General features: G+C 40.8%; 9 protein-coding genes across 9 annotated transcripts; 3 read left to right on the top strand and 6 right to left on the bottom strand.

Moving 5' to 3' along the window:
* Positions 1 to 309: 309 nt before the first annotated feature.
* EAF01_009110 (uncharacterized protein) lies at positions 310 to 1,623 on the bottom strand (the record flags this gene model as incomplete). The annotated part of the gene is made up of 1 exon (XM_038917366.1): positions 310 to 1,623. One exon carries the CDS (start codon positions 1,621 to 1,623, stop codon positions 310 to 312), a length of 1,314 nt encoding a protein of 437 aa, XP_038766971.1.
* A 1,433-nt stretch (positions 1,624 to 3,056) lies between these two features.
* EAF01_009109 (uncharacterized protein) lies at positions 3,057 to 5,378 on the bottom strand (the record flags this gene model as incomplete). The annotated part of the gene is made up of 3 exons (XM_038917365.1): positions 3,057 to 4,714; positions 4,766 to 4,994; positions 5,052 to 5,378. 3 exons carry the CDS (start codon positions 5,376 to 5,378, stop codon positions 3,057 to 3,059), a joined length of 2,214 nt encoding a protein of 737 aa, XP_038766970.1.
* A 1,130-nt stretch (positions 5,379 to 6,508) lies between these two features.
* EAF01_009108 (uncharacterized protein) lies at positions 6,509 to 7,492 on the bottom strand (the record flags this gene model as incomplete). Its single annotated transcript, XM_038917364.1, has 3 exons — positions 6,509 to 6,826; positions 6,989 to 7,114; positions 7,232 to 7,492. 3 exons carry the CDS (start codon positions 7,490 to 7,492, stop codon positions 6,509 to 6,511), a joined length of 705 nt encoding a protein of 234 aa, XP_038766969.1.
* A 3,291-nt stretch (positions 7,493 to 10,783) lies between these two features.
* EAF01_009107 (uncharacterized protein) lies at positions 10,784 to 12,036 on the top strand (the record flags this gene model as incomplete). Its single annotated transcript, XM_038917363.1, has 2 exons — positions 10,784 to 10,867; positions 10,930 to 12,036. 2 exons carry the CDS (start codon positions 10,784 to 10,786, stop codon positions 12,034 to 12,036), a joined length of 1,191 nt encoding a protein of 396 aa, XP_038766968.1.
* A 1,020-nt stretch (positions 12,037 to 13,056) lies between these two features.
* On the bottom strand, positions 13,057 to 13,969 carry EAF01_009106 (uncharacterized protein; the record flags this gene model as incomplete). The annotated part of the gene is made up of 2 exons (XM_038917362.1): positions 13,057 to 13,622; positions 13,708 to 13,969. The coding sequence occupies 2 exons, from the start codon at positions 13,967 to 13,969 to the stop codon at positions 13,057 to 13,059; spliced, it is 828 nt and encodes a 275-aa protein (XP_038766967.1).
* A 793-nt stretch (positions 13,970 to 14,762) lies between these two features.
* On the top strand, positions 14,763 to 16,701 carry EAF01_009105 (uncharacterized protein; the record flags this gene model as incomplete). Its single annotated transcript, XM_038917361.1, has 4 exons — positions 14,763 to 15,195; positions 15,248 to 15,792; positions 15,849 to 16,351; positions 16,401 to 16,701. The coding sequence occupies 4 exons, from the start codon at positions 14,763 to 14,765 to the stop codon at positions 16,699 to 16,701; spliced, it is 1,782 nt and encodes a 593-aa protein (XP_038766966.1).
* Positions 16,702 to 17,193: 492 nt separating this feature from the next.
* Positions 17,194 to 18,104, bottom strand: EAF01_009104 (uncharacterized protein). The gene is made up of 2 exons (XM_038917360.1): positions 17,951 to 18,104; positions 17,194 to 17,902 (listed from the first exon to the last, which is right to left on the bottom strand). The coding sequence occupies exon 2, from the start codon at positions 17,805 to 17,807 to the stop codon at positions 17,232 to 17,234; it is 576 nt and encodes a 191-aa protein (XP_038766965.1). The 5' UTR covers positions 17,808 to 17,902; positions 17,951 to 18,104; the 3' UTR covers positions 17,194 to 17,231.
* Positions 18,105 to 20,608: 2,504 nt separating this feature from the next.
* EAF01_009103 (uncharacterized protein) lies at positions 20,609 to 21,511 on the bottom strand (the record flags this gene model as incomplete). The annotated part of the gene is made up of 2 exons (XM_038917359.1): positions 20,609 to 21,375; positions 21,409 to 21,511. 2 exons carry the CDS (start codon positions 21,509 to 21,511, stop codon positions 20,609 to 20,611), a joined length of 870 nt encoding a protein of 289 aa, XP_038766964.1.
* Positions 21,512 to 25,833: 4,322 nt separating this feature from the next.
* Positions 25,834 to 26,666, top strand: EAF01_009102 (uncharacterized protein; the record flags this gene model as incomplete). Its single annotated transcript, XM_038917358.1, has 3 exons — positions 25,834 to 25,933; positions 25,986 to 26,228; positions 26,275 to 26,666. The coding sequence occupies 3 exons, from the start codon at positions 25,834 to 25,836 to the stop codon at positions 26,664 to 26,666; spliced, it is 735 nt and encodes a 244-aa protein (XP_038766963.1).
* Between the last annotated feature and the right edge of the window lie 838 nt (positions 26,667 to 27,504).

The following is a 27,504-nucleotide window of genomic DNA, read 5'->3' as shown; positions in this document are numbered from 1 at the left end:
AGTACAGCGCTTGTCTTTTTGAAATTTTCGCGTTTTTGTTTCGTGTCATTTGATATTACTGACTAACCTCTGTAGCATCCCCAAGAGGTGTTTGTCAGTTGTATAAGTGGAGTGTATCGCAACTTTCACGCTCACATTTCAAATTTCAAGATAAGAACCATCATGCGACTCAGGTTCATTACAATTATGCTAATATTCTTCATCCATCAAAGCCCTCTAGGGACAACCATTATATCCACCGAATCTGCTCTAATACCAGCAGCATCATCAGTTCCCCATCTCTCAACGCCAAGCAGTTTTCCATCGCCATCAACGACTCGCTTTAACCTTGCTAATAAAATTCATCACCCATGTCCTCTCCTCAATCGATTCCATTCCCAGTTTATCTTCCTCAAACATCCATTCATGATCTAATCCATTAGGCATAATGACTCTCACCTCCGGAACTCTGATCTCCATCTCCGCCGTCCTCGCATTTCCCACTATCCCAGAACTCGCATCCATCCTCTCCGCATCGTCGTCAATTTCCTCTTCCCCATCAATCTCCTCCACGCTCCTCTCAAAACATCCTCGAATAAACTCCTTACACTTCTTCACATCTCTCCTCGTCTTCAACCCCATCGCTCCCCCCTCCAAAACAATCTCCGTCAGATTTCGAAATCGAATATCCATTCTTGGCGCTCGGTAAATGCGTTTCCAATCCCATGCTCGCGAGGGAATATGTAATGAATGCAGAATATCAAAATGTGTATAATCCACCGACTTTCGCTTTCCAAAAATAGTCTGCTGCGTATCCGAGTCGTAGAATTCAAAAATGGTACTGGTGAAAGGGAGAGTGGGATGGTGATCGGTGGAAATCTGATTTAATACCACGCTATCGACACTAGGATCGAAAAACGGATAGTGGATCTTCTCACTTTCATTCTGATTTTGGTATGGCGTACCAGGGATATAGAAATGTGGATGGACAGAATAGTGATGGAGTGTCGCGGAACGCGATTCCTGATTGATGCGGAAGGTGATGGGGCTGGGTGAGCGACTGAAGATGCGGCCGTTGGAGATGGTGATAAGGATTGTGCGGGAGCGCGCGTAGGTCCAGATTAGATGGCGGATTTTGGAGGGGAGGGCTGGGAGGGTGTGGGTGCGGGTACTGGGGTGGATGGGTGGCGTGGGGGTGTTGAGAATGTAGGTTAGTGAGTAGCGGGGATCTTGGGATGGTTGAGGTGGTTGAGGTTGAGGAGAAGGTTGTGTAATCGGTGCAGGAACAACGGCAACTTTATTGCCTTTGCCAGCACCATTCTTGCGCGCGCGTTTCGTCCCTCGATTCCGAGATGGAGTGGAAGAAGCCATAGTCGCTTGCCTATAAGGCGAAACGTACGGATGCGGATTCGGGATGAGCGATGAGAGATACGCTCTTGTCCGAGGATTATTATTATTTTGCAAGGGTGACGAAGAACTCGGAACAACCGGAGAAGATGGCTCGTCCATGGATTTATACCGGCGGAAAGCGGGGTGAGCGCGTGTGCTATATGGTGAGATGTATCTGCGTGTGGTTTGGGAGCGAACCCATTTGTGGGCGAAGTATTTGTAGGAGGAGGGGGGGTTATCTTTGTCTCTTTGCATTTCTGGGGAGAAGGGGAAGATGGTTAGTTTGGGTGTTGGGATGTGGAAAAGAAGTTTTTTTGATGGGAGAAGGGAGGAAGGAGGAAGAAATCTTACTTTCTTTCTTTCTTTATTTGTTTATTTCATGAAAATCTCAGACTGATGTATATCAAAATGATCAGAAAGTTAAAAACTTTGTAGTAAAGAGATCCTTTACACTCAGTTCGGATCGAGATGTTCTTAGAACAGGTTATGTCTCTAACACTCTTCAAATTGAGATTGGGACTTCGAAAGTGAAGATTGAAGAAGAAGAAGTCGGATGCGAAATTTGAGAATATCAACAGTGCGAAGTTCTGTTAGCGAAAATGGGATTACCGAGAGATTTCTGAATAGGTAGATAGTGAATATTTGGGGTTATGGGAAAGCGAAGATGAGGTGATGGGTGATGTGGTTCACTTTGAGCTGGGCTTGGGCGCAGAATTTTGGAAGTGAATGATCGGTCAGTTATATATGTGTCGCAGATGATATGAAGGGAATGGAAATGAGAGTTGGAGTTGGGATTGTATCTTCTTTTGGTGGCAGGAAAGGGCTTGAAAATCAATATATTTGTGAATGTTGCGATTCTTTCACTGTCTCTGTGAAAGTTATTATCGGAATCTGATCCCAATAATAGGTCGAAGCCTCTCCACGTCTATCAACTGATCTCAACAAGTCCAAAGATATATCCAGAGGTCAAGTAAGAAAGCAACCTGCCTACAGAGCTATCAGGTGTGTCTCATGCATCAAACTACAACACCCTTCTCTCCAGTAATTACTAGACATGAAAAACTTCCATTCCTCCTCTCAACAACTTCTTATAAGCCATAAAAGCGAGCCGATTCAGCCAGCCTCGGTAGTCAACTATACTTTTGGATTAAGTCTCTGGTGAGTGCGCTACTCCAAAAATAACGGGTATCTGACTGGATCTATGATCATACGCTAAAGTTCAACTTTCCAATCACCTCGCTTGTAGGTGAATGAACAGTTGTAGCAAACTGGCAATTTCTCCGCAGGGTTATGCATTGTGTGGAGGAAGTGAATGAGAAGGATGATCTTGGTCGAGAAGTGAGGATGGGGAGGAAGACGATTATTCTCAAAAAAGAAGCAAAATGACTGAGAATTTGTTGTTCTTATCGACCAGTATCTTAACTACCTTACTGGGAAAAGATATTTATCATTCTGCATTAGAAGAGCAAACTTCATCTCTCCATGCGAAGTTCAAACACATAACAGGACATGTAAGTTCATGGAAACGATATTATTAACTATTACCTATTACCACTACCACGACCAACAAACATAAAGCTATCCTTGCAAAGTTTTCAAGGCGTCAAAAATCCCCCAGCCTCAATAGCACACAGCAGCTACTCCATCACCAAAAGCATTCTGCTAATTATTCACCCACAGAAGCCAACCTAGAAAGCAACCATACTAGTCAATCCATCCAATTCTCTTTGGAAATTCCTGTGTTGCGAGATATTATACGTATACGCATCCAAGAAATTCTTTGCTCCTCTCACCATATTCAATCCCTCCTCGGTTTTGCTCAAGCCTTGTGCAGTCACAACACCGTACGAATCAACCACTTCGCTCGAAGTACTAAACGTCATACCATCAACTGCACATGCAATCTGTATGAGTTTGACACCCTCGCCAGTAGCTCCGATAGCTTTGCAGTGACCGAAGGCTTCGCGAACCCAGTGGATGACTCGTCCTTGTTTAAGTAGGGTAGAGACATGTTCGCCACCAGGGATATAGATCGAATCAAACATGGTACTTCTCATACCTTCGAAATGGTGATCTGCGCTTACGCTCTTGCCTCCGGAACTCTTGATTGGTTGTCTCTTGGGGCCGATGGTGAATGGAAGAGCGCCAGCTGCGGTCAATGCTCCCTTTACTGCTTCGTATTCGATGAAGTTGAACCCATCTGCAATGATGATTGCGACCATACGAGAAGCAATGGTAGCTGGTAAGCCGAGAGCTTCGGGGGTGAAATCAAATTGTGATAGACCCTTGGCCTTCTTGCCATGATTTGGACGTCCGGCTTGAGTAGGTGTGGGGGCACCTGCTTTCTCAGCTACAGCTTGTGCAAGTCCAAGATCGATATCAGTCAGACGCTCAACTATACGCTCATATACAACGGGGTCGTCGCAATGGTCAAGTTCAAAACCTAGAGCATTGATGATGTGAGATTTCTCAACTTCAGACATTGAGTTCCAGAACAATTGAGCTTGGGAGAAATGTTCCTTGAACTTGGTGGAGTTGAGTCGTTGTTTCATGGCTACAACCTTTTCGGGATATTCGTAATAGGCACCCTCTGATTGCTTGGATGGAGGAACAACACTCTCTCGGTTGGGCCAGTAGTTGATTTTGCCTTTTGTGATTCGGTGTCGCATTTGACCGTCACGGTGGTTGTTCATGACAGGGCAAACTGGTCGATTGACAGGAAGTTCTTGCCAGTTAACACCAAGTCTCGAGAGTTGAGTATCGAAGTAAGAGAAGTTGCGGCCTTGTAGTAAAGGATCGTCACTAAAGCCGATACCGGGAACAAGATGAGCAGTGCAAAAAGCAACTTGCTCAGTTTGTGTGAAATATTCATCGACATTCTTGTTGAGCTCCAGTTCACCGATATATCGGACTGGGAGAATGTCTTCAGGCCACACCTTAGTCGCGTCTAAGATGTCGAAGTCAAATTCATCTTGACGATTTTCGTCACAGACTTGGATACCAAACTTCCACTTGGGATAACATCCACTTTCAATAGCGGTCCAAAGATCTTTGCGATGGAAGTCTGGGTCTTGACCAGCAATCTTCAAAGCTTCATCCCAGACGAGTGAATGAACACCGAGAGTTGGAGTGAAATGAAATTTGACGAATGATCGTTTGCCTTCAGCGTTTATTAAAGTATATGTGTTGACTCCGAACCCTTGCATCATACGGTATGATCTTGGAATACCTCGATCTGACATGGCCCACATGAACATATGAGTTGCCTCTGTGTGTAGGAATTGGAAATCCCAGAAGTTATTGTGTGCAGACTGTGCTTGAGGGATCTCATTATCCGGCTCAGGTTCTTCGTAAAGTTAGTTACCAGGAATGTACGTTTTGAGAGGAGAGTACTCACTTCCGGCATGAATGACATCAGGAAACTTAATAGCGTCTTGAATGAAGAAGACGGGAATGTCATTTCCAACAACATCCCAGTTGCCCTCTTCGGTATAGAACTTCACGGCAAAACCTCGTACATCTCTGACAGTATCAGCACTTCCGCGAGAACCCAAGACAGTCGAAAATCGGATGAAAACAGGTGTGGTGCGAGAAGTATCTGTGAGAACTCCAGCGTTTGTGACATCCTATGCCTGAGATTAGCTTTGATTGTTTAGCATCGAGTAGAACGATGAGATACTTACATCAGCGCTCTCGTACAATTTGAAAGTACCAAAGGCTCCAGCTCCACGTGCATGAACAACTCTTTCTGGTATACGCTCGTGATCAAATTTCATAATCTTCTCTCTGCCAAAATTGTCTTCTAACAATAAGGGGCCTTGGCGATCGCCGGTTGAAGCAGATAGCCAATTGTCATGATTTCCGTGCTTGACACCAAAGTCACTGGTGAGAGGTTCCTTTGTATTTGGTTCCCTCATCTCAGGCAGCATATCTGCCGTCTTCCTGTCGGACATGGCGGACGATACTGCTGCTCCTGCTTTCTGGACTGTGGCTCCAATAACTGATTGCATTATTATGATAGAGATTGGGTTATGGTGAACTGAAGATCCAAACAAACTTCGACAATGAAGAGAAGTGAAGACGATGGACAAATAAATAGAAGATGCGATTCTTGGGCAAATGCCATAATTCTCGTCAAGCATATTACATCATGGGGTGACGCAGCTTTGCGGCGATAAGCGTATTGTGGAACATGTTCCCCGCAAAATCTTTTGTCCTCTTTTCTCTTTATAGAGAACTTTTCATCAAACAGCGAATACGTACAATACTGGATATTTGAAAAACATCCATGTTTTCATTGTCTCATTTTTAGCCATTTTTTGGGTGGGTTGTTGAGAAGGAGCTTGTGCTCCGTTCAAATGATGAATATAAGTGGCCGAGATATTCAGGTTGATGTCATGAATGGCTAAGCACAGAGTATTAGTCAGCAATTCAAGCCAATGAAAAAGGTTCTATGAAGGAAATGAAAATCTAAGGTCCACCATGTCTAAAGATGGATTCTTTGCTTCGATTAATCGTCTTCTGGTGCCAATCAAGAACTTTCCATCGATAACTCCGATCTTCTTGTTGTTTGTTTGGCTGCAGTGCAGGATCTATTCCAACTTCCAAATCTTGAGTCACTCTTTCGGCATTTGAACTGTATGAGAGTGGGATGAAAGAACGGGGTCGAAGAAAGCAGCGCGATAACACAGTGCCAGTGTCAAACGGCACTTACCAAACGGCTTTTGTAAACCTCGTACTGAATAACTCTTTTCCTCGATGGATATGGGCTTTCAAGAGATCGACTCAGTGGGGATAATTCGCAATCGATTTGCCTTTCTGCTTGGCTGTCGTAGAGCAGAGGTAATTTGACTAACCCATCGTCGGCTCTTTTCAATCCAAGGACGGCATATCAAGTGAGGGATGAGATTGGCAGGAGAAAAGGCGAGGTTCTACAAGAACTTAGACAACACGAAACGCGTCAACACGTGCTTGACAATCACGTGTACAGACACTATGTTCTGAGATGCAGTAAGATATCTCCAAGGTTAGAGAACTCTGAGTGTGCAAGTCGTGTTTCATCATTATTACTGCCTGATGAGTCAAAGTCTGAGAGAAAATTGCGTTCCAAATTTACCTTAAGAGAGAAGGCTAGATTAAATTACTGGTCCTGCATAGCAATCACGAATTTCTTTCCATCAAATTTTGCAACCTCCTGGTATGCTTCAACTGCATCTGTAAGTCTGATTTTGGTCAGAGAATCCTCCTCAGGGCCGTTAATCACTCCATCTTCGAACATTTTTCCCAAATTATCCATGATATTTTTTGTCTCAGCTAAGGCAAAGCTCCAGCTATTAACTCCATGTAAGCTTTGATCCATTGCGAGCATTTTCATGACATTAATTTTCGCTTCTGGTCCACCTCCTCTCATGCCAGACGCGAAAACATATCGCCCCGACTTTCCTAATATCGCAAGACCCTTCTCCGTCAAGACGGGAGATCATGCATAGTCAAGAATAATACTAGGTCCTCTTCCATTGTTCAACTCCAACACGTTATCTAAATTTCCATCCGATGTAACAATTACATCAGCACCATCTACCCTCGATGTAGTAATAATCTAGAGTCCCCTGACATTCACAAGCTCTATCGCAGCCTTTCCGACTGCTCCTCTGGTGCCAAAAATCAGGACCACATCTCCAGCACGTGCGGCAGCTTTCTCCAGCATCAAATAAGCAGTTGAGTATGGAACACCCGCAGCCGATGTCTGAGTCCAACCCGAGACATATAGGCTTCATAGCTAAGCCCTCAACGGGCACCGCGATATATTCGGCATGAGTCCCATCAGTAGAGAGACTCAGTTCTCGACCAGAAGTCCGTACACCTCAACACCCTCCAGTTGGGGGTAAGATGAGGCTTGAATCACTGTACCAGGGAAATTGTGACCTGGAATTATAGGTTTCTTTCCTCCGAATCGATCAAGGACTACGTTGGCAAGGTCGGAAGGATTAATTCCTGCTGCGTGCACGCGAATTAAAGCTGTGTTGGAATTCGAGGAAATAGTTGGGACTGGCAAGGATTTAAGACTGAGTTGGAGCTGCGCTGTTGCTGTTGCTGAAGATTCGGAGGCGTAGATAGCTTGCATTGTTTTTGGAAGACTGATGATGAATTTATTTTCATTTGACTGAATGCAGATTTTAGGAACGCGATTGTGAGGCTTGGAATTGTACTTATGTATTCGAGAGTGAAAGGCAACCAGGTAATAATTGGAAGCATTTGGAACCAGGTAAGGTATTCGTCAACATTACTTATTATGAAAAGTCTATAGAATCTTAACCTCTGTTTATGGCTCTTTTGCCGGGCTTCATGCTGCTGAGAGGCAAAGTGCATAAATTGATTATGCTGTAGGGTTTCGACCGGTACTACCTGAGTAAGTCTTTTTGGTTTGCTGGTTGGTAGTAGGTGAGCACCTGTATGGTTTGTCAACATAGAAAGGTATTGGTAGAGGTATAGATAGTATTCTTGGGATTCCAAGTTTTATAAATGATTTGAATGATTTGAATGATTAAATGAGACTGAAATACGAACTGATTTATTTGAACAAGATTAAGATTAGAATATCGAAATCATCAATTAGAATGCTAGTCGAAGCATGAATACATGGAACGTTACTATTTCATTGATATTCGAAATCCCAACATCAAATATATCCCACCCAATCAAAGACTCACCGCGATAATTCTAAGCCTAAAAGCATGCGTATAAGTAACAATCCTCCTCACCTTCAATCCCACACTCTCAAGAAGATTTATCCACTGCGCTTCCGTTCTCTCCATCGAACTAAATGCCGCTAGCATAGTCAAATCCGTCTGCGTCGCAAACCAGTCCACATTGTAATTTGGCAACTAGGCTGCGCAACGGGTACCCGCGGGGCGGATAATGGCCTCGACAGATAATCCGCGGATAATCCATCTGCAGAGCAGATAATTCAGAATCTGGACGGGTAATCTGTAAGATGAGTACAAATTACCTATGGATATTTATTTAACTTATTTATATATTATATAATTATTTATAATCTTTTATAATATTGATATAATTTTATAATTAATCTAGAAATAGCTTTATATTTTAAGCAAAAAAAAACGAAGATTCTCTACTTTTTTTGGAGAATCTATATATTTATGAATTATTTATAAATAATTTGTAAATTATTTGTAAATTATTTATATATTTGTGGATAATTTGTGGATTATTTGTATAGAGCGGATAATTTTAAAACTTTAACAAATAATCCGCAAAACAAGTAAAACCTCTGATGGATAACCCGCGGAGCGGATTATCTGCAGATAATCCACGGGTACAGATAATTTGTGCGCAGCCTATTGGCAACACCGTTTTATCGAGTAAGATCCAGGAATCTTTTTCCATGACTTGCATTATGTATTTCAGAATGAGAATAGCTTTATCGTCTAGATGGTCGTGGAGGATAGCACGCAGGTAGTCGGCTTTCGCACTTAGATGTATGTTAATTATTTTCTAGACTAAGCTTTTCATGACACCCCTTTTATAACCTGCGGAGTGTAGAAATCATGGACCATGGCCTCGAATCCTTCTAGTAAACCTTGTGATGCGGCATGCTCGATTTCTCAGGCTAGATCCTGGAATGTAACACGACCCTTGATATCCGGACATCTTTTCTGGAACTCAATACATTGTTGTCCTGAAGCTCCTCCTATATCAACAAAAAGTGGTTTCTCTGCAGGCTAGTTTCGCATTCCTCCTTGATTGGGAAAAAGTCGAAGGCGTTGGGTGTGCTGGATCGCTGTGCAATCATAAAGCGATTGAATTGTGCTGTTTCCTTGGGCTGCGATTGAAACCATGACCATAAAGGTAAGTCTGTATTCCAAGCTTTTTAAAACGCGGCTTTGTGAGTCTCTGGGAATTTGGTATTTTGTAGAAGCGAGAAAGTCCGGGAGAATCTGGTATGCGGGCCGAGAGCATCATGACTGTGACGGTAGGTATTGTGTCAGAGGGCATGGCAAAATGTGATTGAAGGGGATTCTCTTACTTGTGGTAAAGACCGGCTTGGATTTCGGCGATGGAGAGATTTTTACTTGTTTGGCTCGAAGCAAACTCATCCTCTCCCGTTTCTTTGATCATCTCTAACGATGAAAGCATGCGGAGTATCCTTGCTAGAAGAATATTAACACATGATAATCGTTGCCTGTAATTTCTCCTATCGCTAAATTTATATAAATAACCGACCGAGAAGCGCTGGGTCAGCACCAGTTCTGGAAGCCAAGTCCTGTAGCCCCATAGGGCCATCTGAATCGTCAAAAAAATTAAAAAGTTTAAGATTAACGGCAGTTCTAGTGATAGCGATGACGAGGTGCTGGAGAAGTGCAACCACTAATTTAGAAAGTGGCTTTTAGACAATTATCTGAGAGCTCATGTCTTACCAGATGGATGACTCTTTGCATTGTATCTTCGGGCTTTTCTATAGAATATTGTAGATTCCTCAGAGAACCCAATAATTCTTTGAGGTTAGCTTCATCTGCAGTAGCTGCTGCATTTTGTATCTCTTTTGTGAGAGTCTTGATTGCCTCCATGGTCGATTAAATTTTCCTATGGCGAATCAACAATTTTGAGTCGATTGGATAGCTACCACAGAAACAAGAGAAAATCGCTTCCTGTTTCCCGCTGATGGATAATGGACGCCTTGAAAGTTATAAGAGAAAAGTTTTCAAACTTATGAACAACTAGTTCTCACAGGTTACTGCCAAAAAGATCCCGTTTGAACAAAGTATCTGGGGACAGATCAAACACCCTGACAACTGAGCCGCTGGCCTGCATGGTAGGTTTTGCCTACAGTTGATGATCTTTGTTGGCTTACTGTTGCATTTACCTGCCAATAATGGCTTACTTCATAGAAAAAACGAGTATCTTCGCCAAATAATTGACCGTGTGTAATCGACTTTCTTTTCGCCAAAAGTGCGGATTGATGCTAATAACTTGCCGTGATTGAACCTGTTGCCACCGCGTTCAATTTGAACAGAATACGCCTGGATCAATCACGTCCTAAAAATAACAAACAAGCACAGGGAGTATCCTGTAGAGATTTGCATAATCTTCGACGGGCTAGAAGACAAGCCAGGCAACCCATTTTGGTGTCAGATTCAAACTTGTACGAGGCTGCGTGGAGAAGTGAAAAGATTCTCGACTACAAAGCGACATTGCATAAACATGCTAGACACCTGCAAGCCATGGGACTGCTATTCATAACCCTGTATGGAGGGAAAAAAGATGAGGTTTGTTGGGAGAATCGACAGTGGTTTAGCTTTTTATTGAGCATGTCATGTGATAATTTACTATCAGATTTTAACCATGAGTGTTCTTAACCAGATGATTAACATTACAATCTTCGAGGATAACAATGGCAACCCCAGTATCAAGAGGCCTCAGAGCTCACACAAAATCCAGACAAGGTTGCATGGCATGTAAAGCACGCAAGGTGAAGGTAAAGTCGAATGATGATACATATGAAAGAGATGTGAGCCGAGTTGCTGATCAAATCTGAAGTGCAACGAAGCACGCCCAGCATGTGATGCGCGCGTCCGCCGAGAAATATCATGTCAATATCCCGAACCAATTTCCAAACGACAGACAGAGGCAAGGTCTCCGTCCAATCCGCCTTATGATCTTGATCCTTCAAGAGAACTCGACATTACGGTGGGTCGTGAAACAAAGGAACGTCGATTACTTGGAATGCGCCTGCTTCACCACTTTTGCTCCGAGACCGCGCAAAAAGGGTTCCTTTCCATTCACGATGAAGGTGTTCGTGATGTTTGGACTAAAGGTGCTCCGACTCTAGCTTTCGATCATCCAGTTCTCTTGAATATGATGATTTCGATTGCAGCTCTACACCTTACTAAGATCAACCCAGCGGGTGAAGACATGGCAGATGTTCATCGGATATATTTCAATGCAGCTGTTCGTGAGCATCGTCAAGTCATACAGAATATCAACAAGGATAATGTCGAAGCTGTGTGCCTCTCTACAATTCTGATTGGATTGCCCGCGTTCATCCTCCTGCAAAACAGTAATATTGGCCATTACACAATTCCATCTCAAGTATTCGCTCTTCTCCGTGGAAATGTCGTTCTGTTTTCGCAGACAATCCCTATGCTTGATCCGAATAGTCAGCTAGAGGCTCTGATATCTGCCAAACCAGACATGAAGACGTCAATGAAAGATGTTCGTGATAAAACATATCACCAACCATTTTCGGAACTTTTGAATTGGAGGGCGCCGGGTGAGGTTATTGATGAGGAAAGCCAGGCTGCTTTTACTTTTGCATTAAATTATTGTGGACGCATTCTACTCGGTATCGAAGGTGGGGAGGACCTTTATGAACTTCGCCGTGTCATTTATGCGTTTCCGACAGTCGCACCCAAAGCATTCGTTCGACAATTGAACGAAAAAAGCAATCGTGCACTGGTTATTTTGGCTCACTTTTTTGCACTTTGCAAAGCTGCCGATAATGTCTGGTGGATGAGAGGAATTGCAGAAAGAGAGGTATTTGGTATACAATCCATTCTCCCTGAAAATTGGCAATGGGCAATGGCATGGCCTGTGCAAAAGCTTGCAGCGTACGCTGCCATTAATATGACAACTTCAGCTGAATAAGAAGGTGGTGATATGTCACATTTGGGCATTATTGTGTAGTTCAGACACGAAAGCTACTTACGGAAGTTAAAATTAATCTCCATCTTCGCTGAGAATGGCACCAACCCCGCTGCTGCCCAAATTTGTTTCCTGTATGCTATAATTCGGAAGGTCTGCGCATATGCCCTACCTCTCAGGTAGTTTTCGCAGAATCATCCCTGAAGAGGGCGGAATCTCAATGAAATTCCTAATCCAGAGGTGTGGCAGTCTGAAGGGCCTGCTGGACAACACTTGATATTGGATATATTCTACGTGACGGACCAGAACTGAATGATGCAAGCGAGTAACCGAACAACGGCTCTGAAATGAGACCTTGCCCATTTGCTGCTCATGCGAAAGCAGCCTTCGATTCACTCTCTTTTTTCGGGTTCTCGGAAGTGTGTAGTTCAGAAGCCTGCAATGGTATGAATGCGAGTTCTCTTTTCTAAATCGATTGTTTATTGGATTTGGCTCCTATATCAAACATTGGGACGCTTCTTAGCATCGATATATCATTATCTCAGAAAATTGGCCATGTCAATTTGTATTTCCAAATGAAATTGAATTAGAAATATCATTTTCTTTTCAAAACATTCAAATCAATCAAACTTCAAAGCATTCAAAACATTGACCAAGAGAATTTAAATTCATTCTGAATTTCTTAGGACTTAAATATCATCATTTCATTAAGACTAGAATGATAATATTTCAAAAATAAAATGATTGAAACTAGTTTATATTAGACCCCAAATAGCATTTTTGATATGAGGTATCAATGTATCAATGTTGCTATATGGGGTGGTTATTACTATAGTTTTTATTACATGTTGAGTTTGATCCAGCCAGGCAAGCAAGAAGAGGCGTGCCAATCATTCGAAGTAAAGATGATTTCATGTTTTACCGCTTCCGTTATCTTAGAAAAGGTGTCGAGTCCGATTTATTGAGCTCATGAGCCACCTGGCAAGAAAAGTTCGTCTCCCGCTGCATCTCCGATAAACAGTCCTAGCTGCCCTGCAATTCAGCTCTCTCAGGGCCCCCAATCTCAGCTATCACGTTGCTCGTGTTTCTAATGAAGTATTTTTTTGGCGGGTCATAGTAGGTTGGAGGCTCTGTTGAAGGTTCCGTAGAGGAACGTTGAGCATGGCGTTGCCGCCTGAAAAAAAGAAATGCCAGCCCAGCAATCGAGAAAGCTACAACTACAGAACCCACGGCAATCCCGGCTTTTGCGCCTCCACTCAGACCACTTCCCTCAGAGGTGGGTATGGATGCGGGTGTGGCTGATGTAGTTGAGATTACAGATTGTGTCGCCGAAGCGCTGGTGGTAGCTGTGCTAGAGGCCGACGAAGATATCTGGGTCGAGCGTATCGGAGTAGCAGATGCTGTCGAAGTTGATGAAGAGGCTCCATTAATGACTAAGAATCCAGTACTTGATATTTCTTGGGAGCTAGAATTATATTTTGAATTGAGATCCTTGAATCGCAGGACATATTTTGCATCTCTACTCAGAATGCTCGTCGGTATTGTGATTGTCCAGTCATACGTGCCATTATTAATTGTATTCACATTCTCTGGAAATTGCGGGACAATGAATCAGTAGGACGAACAAATTTTACATTGAGTTTTAGAAGTTGCAACGGTAGTGAATGTTCTTACCTGTGAGCAGCTGGCTGAATTGTGTTATCTCATAATCCCAGGTCGTAACCCACAGATTGGACAGAGTTTGAAATTGATAACCCTCTGGGACTGGATTCCAAGTAACCTGAAGCGTTATGCCCTCGGTATAGGTTTTAGAGAGGTCTGCAGTGTTACCATCCGGCACAATCCACACGGTGGAAGAGACGTATGTTTGGGCATAGATTGGAAGAGCGTAGAGAACAAAGATGCCGAAAATAAGAGTGAGGATGGAGCGTCGCATTGCACTTCGTTTGCCGAGAAGAAATAGATGACTTGATCTCAACTATGTATATCCGTCGTCATCAAATAATCCTAACAAATAGGGATCACAAACTTGTGTACGAAGGATCAAAGAACTGCGTGAGTAATGTGCCACTTGAGTATCCATTTGGCAACTTTTTGTAATGCTCAAAATCAGTCACCATAATCAGAGCCATTTCAGTTAAGGATAAGAATGTCTCACTTGAGAGATCCTTGTTGCTCATGCTTCACTATACTGGTTGTTTTCCCAGTACCAACATGTTGGGAAAATTTTGAAGCTCAACATGTATGGTCAGTGAATACGGTTATCGAGCATTGCTTACTTGGCCCATGATAGTTGATTGGATAGCGAATGAATTAGAAAACAATTCGCGAAGCATGCATTGATTGACCAATCAATGTCTTCATTGGATCTACAGGGCGGGGCAGATTATCATTTGAGGGCCCGGCGCTTACAGAAATGAAACCCACCCCTGAAATAGGAAAATAGAAACACTGCCATCTTTCGCCCCCAAATTCACTTTTTACCGCTCAGAGTACTTCTCGCTCTTGAATATTGGCCATTGCACTCTTCGATCTTCGAGGATGTCTCATCCAATCAATTCAATCCTCATTTAGCCTGTACTATATTTTTCCACATTTTCGCTAAGACTGGCGCTTGCCTCTTTCTAACCGCTTTTTGTATTTCACTCTTTACAAACGTTGTGTTTCTTTGATTTCATTTGAAACTATCAACTATAATTCTTTGCGGAAGTATTCTCCCACTAACAGTTATGGCCCTCAGATGGAAGGTATCGACCCTCGTTGTTGCGATTTTTCTTCTCTTTCTTATCTACCAAAGACCTGCGCTTAAACGCTATCAAGAATCATACGATCGAACTCAACCAATAGCTCATTCGGCTTCAGATGAGAAAGGAAACAAGTTTCGATGGTCCGAGGTCCCACATAGCTTTCCTGTCACCGATTTCATGCCTCTTCCAACGAACCCGGCCACAACAATACCGAGAATCCAACATCGCTTCAAGAAAGAAACTCAAGCCGAAAAGTCAATCCGGCAAGCTAGGCTTGAGGCCGTCAAAAGCAACTTTACACATGCCTGGAATGGCTATACTAGCCATGCATGGTTGAAAGATGAGGTAATGCCTCTGTCAGGTGGATCGATGGATCCCTTCGGGGGGTGGGCCGCGAGCTTGGTCGATACTCTCGGTTAGTACACAGCATTCAGACTCTTATATCATTTCACTAAGTCTATCTCTAGATACCCTCTGGATCATGGATATGCGTTCGGAATTTAAAGTAGCCGTCGAAGCTATTCAAGCAATTGATTTCAGTACTTGCGCTCTTGAGCAAATTAACGTCTTTGAAACTACTATTCGATACTTGGGCGGCTTTCTCTCCGCTTATGAGTTAAGTGATGGGAAGTATCCAGTTCTACTCCAAAAAGCGACCGAGATGGGAGAGATGCTGTACAAATCCTTCGATACACCCAATCATTTACCCATTCTTCGATGGTACTACCATGTCGCTGCCACTGGCGCTGCGCAGGAAGCTGAAGACAACGTTCTAGAATCTGAGATTGGTTCATTGACCCTAGAATTCACACGCCTTAGCCAGATTACAGGTGATCCCCGATACTATGATGCTGTGCAGCGCATTATGGATATATTTGACAACCAGCAACCTATATCTAAATTACCAGGAATGTGGCCTGTGGTTGTCAATGCGAAAGACAAGAACTTCGTGGAATATGGAGGTTTCACTATTGGTGGTATGGCTGACTCGTTGTATGAGTATTTACCAAAGGTAAGTTTTCATCATCTTCGAAAATATCCCAATTATTATATGCTAACATTTAAAAGCAACATCTCTTACTTGGTGGAGCTACTCAGCAATATAGAAGGATGTATGAGTTCTCTTTGATTGCAATGAAACTTAATATATTCTACCGCCCGATGACGAAGAATGGTGAGGACGTTCGCTTGCCTGGTAACGTGGATAGTGATGGAAAGACATTGGTCACGGAACTCAAAACCGATGGGGAAGCACAACATTTGGGCTGCTTTGCAGGAGGAATGGTTGCCATTGGTGCAAAAATATTCGAAAATGAACAGGATCTAGAATTGGCAAGAAAGCTCACCGATGGATGTCTCTGGGCTTATGAAAATATGCCACTTGGGATCATGCCTGAAAAGATGCATACAGTTCCGTGTGAGAATGACAGCTACTGCCCCTGGGACGAGCAGAAGTGGCTCGACGGTATAGACAAAGATACCGAAGGCAACGAAACTGTGCATGAAAAGATACAACAGCACCGACTGGTAGCTGGAGTCACGAAGTTTGATGATGGGCGTTATATTCTTAGGCAAGACATCTCATATTTCCATGGTAATGACGTGTCTAACTTTCAACAGGCCCGAGGCGATAGAGTCCGTTTTTATACTTTATCGTATCACTGGTGACCCCAAGTTGCGAGAACAGGCCTGGACAATGTTCAACAACATTATCAAATATACAATCACCGATATTGCACATGCTGCTCTCGACGATTGTACCGTCTCGGAGAATCCTCCTAAGGCCGATAGAATGGAGTCGTTTTGGATGGCTGAAACGCTCAAATACTTCTATCTTATTTTTGCTGATCCTGATTTGATTAGCTTAGATGAGTATGTCCTCAACACTGAGGCACATCCCTTAAAGAGGCCAAAATCATAGTTACATTTGTCAATATTAATTTTTTTTATCGCTATATATTGCTAAAATATCTTGCGATTCTCTGTGTGAAGAGGTCTTCAGAATTGCAAATCGTCTGCTTGCTAATATTATTTGCACTGCCTTAATTGCTCTCTTAATAGTTGCATAATCACTCGCTGCACTCGGTTCCAGCCTCTGCCTGCGTATTCGTAGGAGAAAAAAGAGGCCAAACTTAGTCATCCCAATAAATTCTATGATAAACCAACCACTATAAAATAATGAAGTTAATAACATTGAATGAGTCCTTGTATACTCATCAATCATAATATCATTTAAACATTTGATCTTCTGAATTAGAATGGAACAATTTGATTATTGAAGGGCTTTGCTAGTGGTCAATTCCGGCCTATTTTTTCTCCTATGTAGAGCTTGCTTGATATCACCATAGAACGTGTACTCCATACTGTAAATTAAGTTCAAAACACTAAAAAACCTGCTCTTGCAGGTTCTAGCTTTGTCTCCGTCTGAAATCAGAAGTTTGACATCTCTCTCTATTGACTAAAATGTATTAAAGACAAATTTACAAGAACGAGGTCTTTCACCTGTTCATACGAACCAATTGCTAGGAACTCCGTCATGAAAAACTCGCGTAAGATATACTGCTTAGGAGTTGCATCATCCATGGAATCCAGTAACCGACGAATTTCTTGCTTCATTTCCATCTCGTAGATGACTCGTCCCTTGTTGTGCGGGTACGGATATGTGAATACTCCCTCCATAATTTTGGCCCAGCAATGGGCGAACAACTCATAATCACGATACTTGTCCTTAAGATCTTTGTAATTCGTTTTGTTATCGTAATATGGTCGACGAAGAAACCGACCATAGTGTTCGTAGCGATATAAGATCTCAAGATTCATATCGTATCTTGCCGGCTTACATACGCGTGTTACTACTCTGTATATGTAGTCTTTGCGCTTATATATACGCAGCATTGGCGCGTACTTGATGAGTTTTGAATGCACTTTTCTGCTCTTGAGAGCATCAAGATGATCGATATGAGGGGTAACATCGGTGTTACATAAACTAATTGGTCGCGGAAACACGTCTTTGAATATTACATACATGCGAGGAGATGTGAATGCAATGGAAACATCTGAGACATTGAGATATCGAATGATTTTCAATAGAATCTCTACAGGCAATCTCTCCAGTGTTGAGTCTATTGATAGGTTATTAGTTAGTGGTCCACATTCTTATGAAAATCCACTTAACTGATTCTTTTGTAGCTCGGGAGACAGAAGAAAGATTGAGTGTGTTTTTAAGACATTTGAATGGCCTTCTGAAGTGCTTTCTTTTCGATATTTGGGCACCCATTTCGTACTGTAGCGAGATATTCGGGATGATCTTGATAAAAAGATTTATCCTGGCTGTCTTTCTGTATTTTTATTCCTATATCTGGGGAGATGAAGGAGGAAATAATAGAGTCGAGAAGTAACCTCTATAGGCAGAAGATGTTTGTATACGGCCGAATCGTATCCATAAATCCTGATTCAATATTGAAAAGCATGCCTACGAAGTCTTCGCCGTATACTTGACGCATCCATTTGATGCCATATTATTCTATACCTTCGTGAGGTGACTACTGTAACACTTTGAGAGCCGTAGCGAGTACTTCCCTTGGAAAATACCTTACAATGAAGGATAAGACAATTGCAGTGGTGGAAATTAGAGAGATATCGTCTTCATAAGTAATTGGATCATTGAAATCCAGATGCTTGAGCGGCATGTTTTGTGAGTGGTGTAGAATTTCGTTGAATTTAGACTATCTGGGAAGGAAATCTTCGCTTCAAAACGGATACATCAACGAGATCTCGTCCTTAATTCCTAAGGGACTCTTTGTAGTACATTATACTTAACACTCAAGACCAGAAAATCTGACACTCCACTTCAATTTCACACTAAAATGTGCCTCCATTCTCAATAGAAGAACAATATCCCAATCTGATGGACGTATATCTATAGATTCCCTGACATGTTAGGTGTAGCTACTGGTGAATCTCCATTCGTTCTTACACCAAGCATAATCCCAATATTTTCCCGCTTGATCATAACCACACTCGTCTTATAAGACTGCTTTCTAAAAAGATCCTGGAACCTTTGGATCGGCAATCTCCTCCCCGCCTTCAAACTGATCAGTTAATACGACCCGGAAGAATCTCCAAGTATATCTTCTTTTGTACCACTTTGAACCTCCTCCTTGGCTGGTCTCGGCATTATACTGTGTTTCTCCATCATGCTCTGATACCCTCTAATTCCTCATGATCTTCCAGTCTGCAGGGTCGACGTAGCTCCTCCCGAAGTAAAGCTCTGCCCGTGAAATATCCGTGTGCATAGCAAATACGTCCCAAAATGGTAAGTTCAATTCTGCCCACACAGAACTTGACTATAGCAATCATCACGTACGCACACGCAACTTCAATGAGCTTATCGCATGATCCATTGGTTTGATCTTTCGGAAGATTGAAAGGCCATTGATGTAAAAATTGATGGCAGTTTACGGCTACGTTGAGGAACAGAATTCTTTCCGGTTTTTGTTGAACGATTGATCGCATGTGATCAGCGACTAGGAAGGTGTATGCCAGTACTACAAAATTCATAGCTTACAGGTTGGTATGAATTAAATTTGCTTTAGTGGTAGTACCGACGTGGTGATTTTCATCGAGAAGAAAAAAAGAAAGAAGGGACATGATTCTATCTCTATTACCTAAATCCTTATTTTAAAGAATCATAGATTGTTCTTAGCCTCTGGGCAAGCCTGTAGATCCTTTCAATCAAGGTTTCCATGATGAATTCTTGGGAAAAATAGTTGGAACTGCAAATCGCATATTAGAAGTGCACATCGGGAATGGTTTCCTAAAAAGGCAATTTCGAGGACATATTTCCCGAGGGAAAAGAAAAAGGACAGGATTCCCAGGATTTTTTTTGGAGAGCATAATCTTGCATTCGATACAGATTTTTGAAAGACATATATCTTCATCAATTGATTGTGTCACAGGTTCAATAGCTTAGGTAGCTCAATGACTTAGGTATCCTGACCTCATGTAGTCGGCGTCCCTCCGCTTCCTTCTTCCCTCTTTGTAGAATATCATACAACTTACCAAACACCTATACCCTGTACCGTGATAGGTTAGCTAAGACAGGATTTCGAATTGATGCATATGAATTCACGTTGTAACTCGAGTACGACCAATTTCCAGTCCTAATCTATGAACAAGCTCTCAACACGCTTAAGAAGTCACAAGGGCTGGAGATTTAAGAGATATTATTAGCCGAGATACCCTCTAGCTTTAGTTCTCAAATCAAATTATGGGTAGTCACTTAGAAAAAGAGTTAAATATTATAGAATTGTTTTCCATGGGTATATATACCATTAGGGCTTATTTCTATCTCTGAGGTATATCTCCCCGCAATTTTTATTTCATTAGTGCTGTATCTCATTTTGCATGTCAGAATGAATTCAAAAGAATCTATCATATTTTGAGTTCAAGGGTTTCGTATATTTATAGGAAAACTCGATGATGCGTATAGCGAAATCAAGCAAAATCTATGTCTATGAAAATTGAGTAATAAGAATGAAAACTATCATATATCACAATCCTCATGTGAAAAAAGAATAATTTGATTATTTAAGAAGACGGAATGGCTCTTAAGGACAACCCCGATGTCACCTGAGGGTGTAAATCCCAAACGAAAGTTAACCGAGAAGCAAATACCCCAGGAGATTAGTGGTTCTAGACTATTTGTGGTTTCGGTATAATACTAAGCTAAATCAATGATTATGCTTGTTGTCTGGTTGTATGACCTCCCCTGTTATATGAGTTGCAACCTAACTAGTATGTCATTGATCTGCATGATAAAAAGCCCGCTACTCTCGCAGTCTTTTTTGCTGTTCCCGTAACTGCTTTCTTCTTGCTTCAATAAGTAATGAACCTTGTCCATACTCCTTGTTGGCTACATTGATAGCTACTCTGACGATGTATATGAATATATCCTCTGGCTCTCTGTTCTTGTACACATTTACAATTCTAACCATCTCATCAATCCATGCTTTTCCACCCATGTTAAGTGGAGAAGGATATTGTGGATGCTCATCATCTCCACGGAACTGTAGCCATCCTCTCTGAATGTGAACGCAGGCGCACCATGCCAGAAGCAACTGTCTTAAAGCGTGGCCAGAAGGATCGGCTTCCTCGCCATAAATATCACGGAGCAGAAACTTGCCAACATAGTATCCTGGTATGGCGCAGTATATCAAGATATCAGATGATCCGAGAGCTAGATCTCGAAAGTAGAAGTATTTCGTCGTGTCGTCACTTCCCATCCATCCATCGAGCAATTCATGAAGTCGAGCGGATGGTCGATATAGTGGGTGCTGAACGTCTTCCTTTGAGTTGTTATCCCATAGACGAGTTTCCAGCAGAAGGGCATCTGAGTGTGGATACTGACGCTTGTACTCATCATATACTCTATGACAAGTCAGGCCAAATATTACCCCAAATGTAGGACCAAGATGCCCCATAATATTTGCAATGAGCTCGGCAGGAAGAATATCAACTACAGACTTCTTCTCTTGGTTTGGAATCTGCTGCGTGGATTTATTGATAGATAGAGATGAGTTAGCATAGATAAATACTGATTAAAAAAACTGAAAAGAAAAAGACTAACCAGATATCTCAGAGCTGATTTCGGCATAATCTTCAAGTGGAGATTCAGGGGACTTGGGAGGAGCCATTGGTATCAAGTCGTGATCTTTCTCTACTGGAGGCATTATGGAACGTTTCAGAATATAAACTTGATAGTCGGCAATAAATTCGAATCTTTCGTTAATTCAGATTGCGAATTCGAAAAGTTATTCAGTGGTGTTGATGCAGATGTTCCGACAAATGGTGTGAAAAAAATTCTGTGGAGGTGTGTTCGTATGCACCTTATAAGAAACTGGGCATTGCAATACAGCCAGCTCATTTAAACGACCAGACACTTTAACCGTATGAATAACATTGTACTAGCCTAGCCGTAAAGTTTTAAAGCGCCGTAATTCATTAGCATTCAACGACGTAGGAATTATTGATTAGAAACCTCACTTTGAAAATCAATAATACGGAAGAGTCTTTAGAAGCCAATTTTCAAGTTAATCTTCTATACCATGGCTGGGTACTGATGGAGAGTTCACACGTCAAAGCTGCCCAATGAATGAGAGATTATACACGATTTACGGGATTTCTATCAATATGGACAAAACTTTGAAGTTGTTTCATGCGGGTATTCTAGAGCGCAAAAATTATTTAACAGTTTGCCGAAAGCTTTCTACATAAAATGTAACTGAATTTCGATGTATAATAAATCTTATACATCTTTACAAGCTCGTGCAAACTGAAGTATCGTTAACTATTAGAATGTGAAATACTGATTTTTGTTAAGGATTACTTCGAGAAAAGTTCTTTGAGGAGACTGATTCACAGGGTGATTAATAGTCGGGACTGGAATCTAATAATGAAGCTCATTAAATTCCCAAATCAATTAGAACATTCAAATTATTTGAGATATTGAATTTGGTCGAAATATTAGACCATTTCCGGATTTTCAACTGCTTTTCGGTATTAAAATCTTTATATTGTTGGACTGTAGTTCAGACTATTAGACACCTCGGGCTAGAATAGTCTATCACAAGTAAATCACTTAAAGTCGTTTCCATGGTAGAACAATTTGCGATTTGGCTGGACAATTGACCGCGCGGATATTGAGCCAAGATTGAAAGTCATATCACTACAATTTTTCATTTTATAGATCAATTATTTGGATGGTTGAAGGAACTTTGTCTGTATTCGCCTAAACTCAATTGCACAAAGCTTTCCTATTTAGCGACTATGGTGTTGAGCCATTGCATACCCCAATGCCTGTAAAGTTTCCATATCCAATAGTGTATTCACTTCAATTCATTCCCATACAGTGGCAGAAGTTAAAATCATCTCTGATTAAAACCCAATCATCTCCCTCCATTCAGAATAGTCCAACATCATCTTCTTCGACCAGCAGTGCCTCGCTTGTCGATCTAGCTCACATAATATTCTTTCTAAACTAGAGACCGCGTGGTGATATGTCTCTGCTCGGCGTACTAATAAAATCCCAAACAGATCGCAGTGTGCGGAAACTTTGATAAATAGTCCAGCCGAGAGTTCTTCACAGAGATATTTAGCAGTCTCTTCTTGGTTCTTGACTCGAATTATGGTCTGGTCCCTAGTTTTATCATCCTAGGGCAAATGATCTTCTTCCAAAGGTGACCAATAATCACATTCTGTGAGTTTTGATTCACGTGGGCAGCAGTAAGAATGCCTCCCAGAACAATATCGATATCCATAGAGACCGCTCCAATCCTCCAGACAAGACCATAGTGGGCGTGTTCGACAGTTAGGCATATGATCATGGTTCATATCATATGATGGGAAATTGTTGTTCGTGCAAAGGCATATCAGCTGCCCAAGATCCACACGTTTGATGTCATCGCAGAAGAGAAGGTAAAATCGTCGGCAAGTTAACGCCAACGGCACGAGGTTCTCAGCTCCAAAGAAGTTTAAATTCTTCGCGATCCGAAGGATTATTTCCCGTGGCAATCTTGTGATTTTGGAATTTGTAGTAGACATCTCAGACTCTAGAAAAGAGATTCAGTAGAATAGAAGGTGATTAGAAAGCTTTCGGTACTTACTGGGTTTTGACTTGGTTTTGGGTTGCACGTTTAATTTCTGACTCAATCCTATGTCTTGTTTGTACAGTTTTCTCCGAAAAAATATTTGTTCGTCCAGGGTCATACGATATAGAGCCCCAACTTTTTCATCGCGAATTACCGGGTCGTTTGGTAATGTTCTCTTAAGTTTCTTGTTGACTTTCCCGCGTTTAGCAATATTTGATGGTAAAGTGATTTTGAATCGCAGGATTACGAAGTGGTCTTTGGTGGTATCTACTTGGTGTGGAGAATTTGAATATCAGCAAGATAAAATTGATGTCCTGTGGTAGGACGTCAGAATTTGTTATTTTTTAGAACCATAAAGCAAAGAGAAAGACACGGTTTAAACGCAATAGTGCACTTAATAATTATACTACTGTATCGTGATGTATCATCAAGTTGACCGTATAGTGAAGTGTATGGGGCAGAACGTGAGGAACCAACGCAGAATGCACCGTAAAGAGGTTATACATATAAGCCGTACCACCGAATTATTATAGGGCATTGTCTCACTAGATTCTAACAATTTATTTTCTGGCCCAACACCGTATTTGATATCAACTCAGGCCGAGAGACCTCGAGATCAGAATAAAGTTTATATAAGACCCCTAGGCAACTATTTACTAGAACTATGTAACTACTCAATAAAATTGCGGGGATATTTATCTACACTTTAGCTACTGTCAATTACGAGTAGTCACTGGTATGATGTAACAACAATTTGCGAAATATACCGCTTGGAGAGTCAAATATTATCTCTACGGTCACGGTTTATATTCGAACATATCATTCTTGCCTTCTCTATGAACAGGTACCGCGATCTAGTATAACGATTGCTGAGATCTCAAATCACAGACTGGAAGTGTGACTAAACAATGTCTGAGTGATTTTGATACTATTTCGAACAAGAATTTTGTAGATTTTGTCAGTAATTCTACGTCTAATAGCCTTCATTATCAGATCTTGGAAATTTGACATTCATAGATAGGAGATGTATATACGACTAGTTTAGATGTATAAATCCGCACTGAATTCGCATTAGATCCACTGAATATCCTGTTATTTTTGAAAGCTGATTTGAAATTTTATTTTAATATAAGAAATTTCAAAAAACGAATGACTTATGTATAAAATCTCATATATCGATCTTTATTTCAATTTACACTTAATGTAGTTTATTATCGAGTGGTCTATATTATTAGATGACTTACTTTAAAATATATTAAAATTAGGCGTTTTTTAATATTCAAATTTTAATAACTAAACATTATTTTTGAAAAAAAAAAACAATAATAAAAAATTAGCTTCTTGAACATTTAATCTTTATATAAATATTTTTATTATGTTATTAAAAAAATCAAAATTGTTACGATTTTCGATATAAACATATTATATTAATAATAATAAGTCTTATATTAATTCAAATTTTCGAAAACAAATTAGATTTCTATAATATCCATATAATTAGATATCATATCTTCGATTTTCAAAAAACTATATTAATAAATAAAGAAAGTGTACAATTATATATAAACGAATTTTATAGATATTTGAAATGAGTCATTGAGTAATATGAACTACTCGATGCTAAACTATATTATGAAAAGTTTATAAAAGAGAATTTAAAGTATAGATCGAAAACAAGAATTAGAGAAAGTAATCGTTACTCTTTCTATAGACTATTATAGACCCTATTGTCTAAAGCTTTAGACTTTTTTTCAAATGAGAGTTTATTATTATATATAATTTTAATTTGTTTAAATGAAGCTTTTCCTACATTTACTTATTCGATTATTCAAATGATTATAGCAAACTGAAGATTCAAATACTCTATCTAATATATATAGTATATATATATCCTTTCATTTTAACGGCTTATTTAATAAAATCTATATCCAAACTATAAAAATATAGATTAAATATTCTCTCCTTTTAAAACAAATTCCTATTATCGCGGAATCCGTTGTAATATAAAAACCGGAGATCAAATATTTGATTTGTAAGAATTCATTATTCAAGTCCACCTATGACGAGATAAACTCTTTGTTATTTAATATGCCGTACCTTCTTCCTAGATACTATCGTACATACATTGAGCAGATGTTTTCGTTTCTATACCTCTCGCTTATGATCGCGTACGGTTTCGTAACTCCTCATATCTTCAAATATGACCTGTGTATAAGCACCAGCCTGGATCAGATTACACCAAACTATACTCCCCCGTATCACGAAATGCCATTTTCGACTTAACACCCAAGAGTATACACTTTAGTCAGTCAAAAGCGACGTATTTGAATCACCCAGTCATACTCAAACAATTTTTCTCTCTTTTGTTGAAATCGAAAGAAAGATTTTTAGCAGACGTCGATAACATGAAGGGGATTGTGGAAAAGAAGAGTCCCAAGGACACAGGCGAAACAAGGAATATTTCCGAGACGAAAAGGAGAGAGATATCTAGATATATCCCTCGAGGTGAGCGTTTACACTATGGTTAGCATGTAAGAAATAACTAACACCCTTTTAGAAGCCAGCCTTCATTTGATAGATCTCTCTTTGGATATCATCAACCTCATTACAGAGAGCCTACCACCAAGCTCAATTGTCCTCTTTGGACTCACGTGTCATGTATTCTATTCAATATTCTTCAAACAGATTTCCGAGACTTCACTTACAGCTCCAATTTGGAGACCAGACACAGACTCCAGGCAATCTGATGCCTCCGAAACGGATGCTGGACTCCAACTCCACCATATACTAAAGAATTGGAGTGCATTAGCCGGATACAATTACTTCAACACAGCTGATCTATATAGACTACATAATTCCTTCGCCATTTGCAAAACAGATGAAATGGATGGACGATGACATTTTTTCAGTAATCCGCGCCGCGATGAGTATTATGACCATGGTCAAAGATGCCAAACGTCTTAATGAAGAAGTTGAATTTGGCGCCTTAACAAAGGGGCAAAGAAGGATTCGTAACTCGACGAAACTAGCTGGTGGGCTTTTTTTCAAATGTCCTCAACCCGGTGGAAGGAGGAAATATTCTTGGCGCCGTTTATCAGAGGATGAACGATTTGAACTCACGGATTTGATGCAGTTGTGGGCTCCTCGTGTGGATTCATTGGAATATGAGTTAGATTTGCATAGACGACTGCGCCGGTCACAATATATGATGACTAGTTATGCTGTTGGAAGGAATTGATAGGCTTTTGATAAGGTTCTGAATAGTGTGTAGTTTCTAAGGGGTTTAATCTTTAGAAATATTATTGAAAGTATTATTAGGTACATAAACTAACGAAAGACTACAAAACAAACTTATAAATATTTCTTAATATTTCAATTTATATATCTTAGGAATTGTTATAAACATTCCTTAGAAAAAAACATTCGAAGTTTGAGTTCTAATTCAAATAATTAAAGAATGAATTTGTTAAAGATTTCGTAAGTCGAGGAGTCTCTCGTCAATCCAGATACTCACTACTGTAGTCTCCTAGGATGAAGTTTTCGCTATAGGTTATAAAAGAACTACCTCTTACGTTTGTATTTCCTTTGCCTCTCTGACACCACAGATTTGATCAAATATAGCCAGATTTACGCTCTTCAAAAACAATAAATAAAGAACTAACAAACTTTACATCAACACAATAATAGAAGCCAAAAATCACCACTATCGGACCAATCTTCGCACAGGGGAAAAATGTAAAGGAAGGAAGACATCTCACACTATAGAAGCTCGAACTCACACACAGTCGTTTCTTCCTCTTATGGCTTCCAAGTCAACAGGCCTGCCTACTGAATCTTCAGTCCTGTCTGTTCTATTTGACCCGCTGCAATCACGAGCAAAGTGCCCAATATTACTTCCGGCTCGCCCAAATGCACAAGCTGATATCCAACAATCGCTCTCGAATCCTCTCTCCACATCCAGCACATCTCTCACGAGAAGTTACATGTCTTTCAGTCTCACACCTGGAGATTGAGATCCCGATGCGAGTTTACCCTATACCCATGAGAGGATATACACTGTGAGATATGCGCGTCAA

The sequence above is a fragment of the Botrytis porri genome (assembly GCF_014898465.1).
Source record: "Botrytis porri strain MUCL 3234 chromosome Unknown BPOR_013, whole genome shotgun sequence".
NCBI classification, from domain to species: domain Eukaryota; kingdom Fungi; phylum Ascomycota; class Leotiomycetes; order Helotiales; family Sclerotiniaceae; genus Botrytis; species Botrytis porri.
Note: the sequence above shows the minus strand (reverse complement) of the source record. Positions and strands in the feature narration are given on the sequence as shown.

What these genes read in the sequence shown, in the direction of transcription:
- EAF01_009104 (XM_038917360.1), bottom strand. Translation starts at nt 17,807, where the DNA reads ATGTATGTAATATTCAAAGACGTGTTTCCGCGACCAATTAGTTTATGT.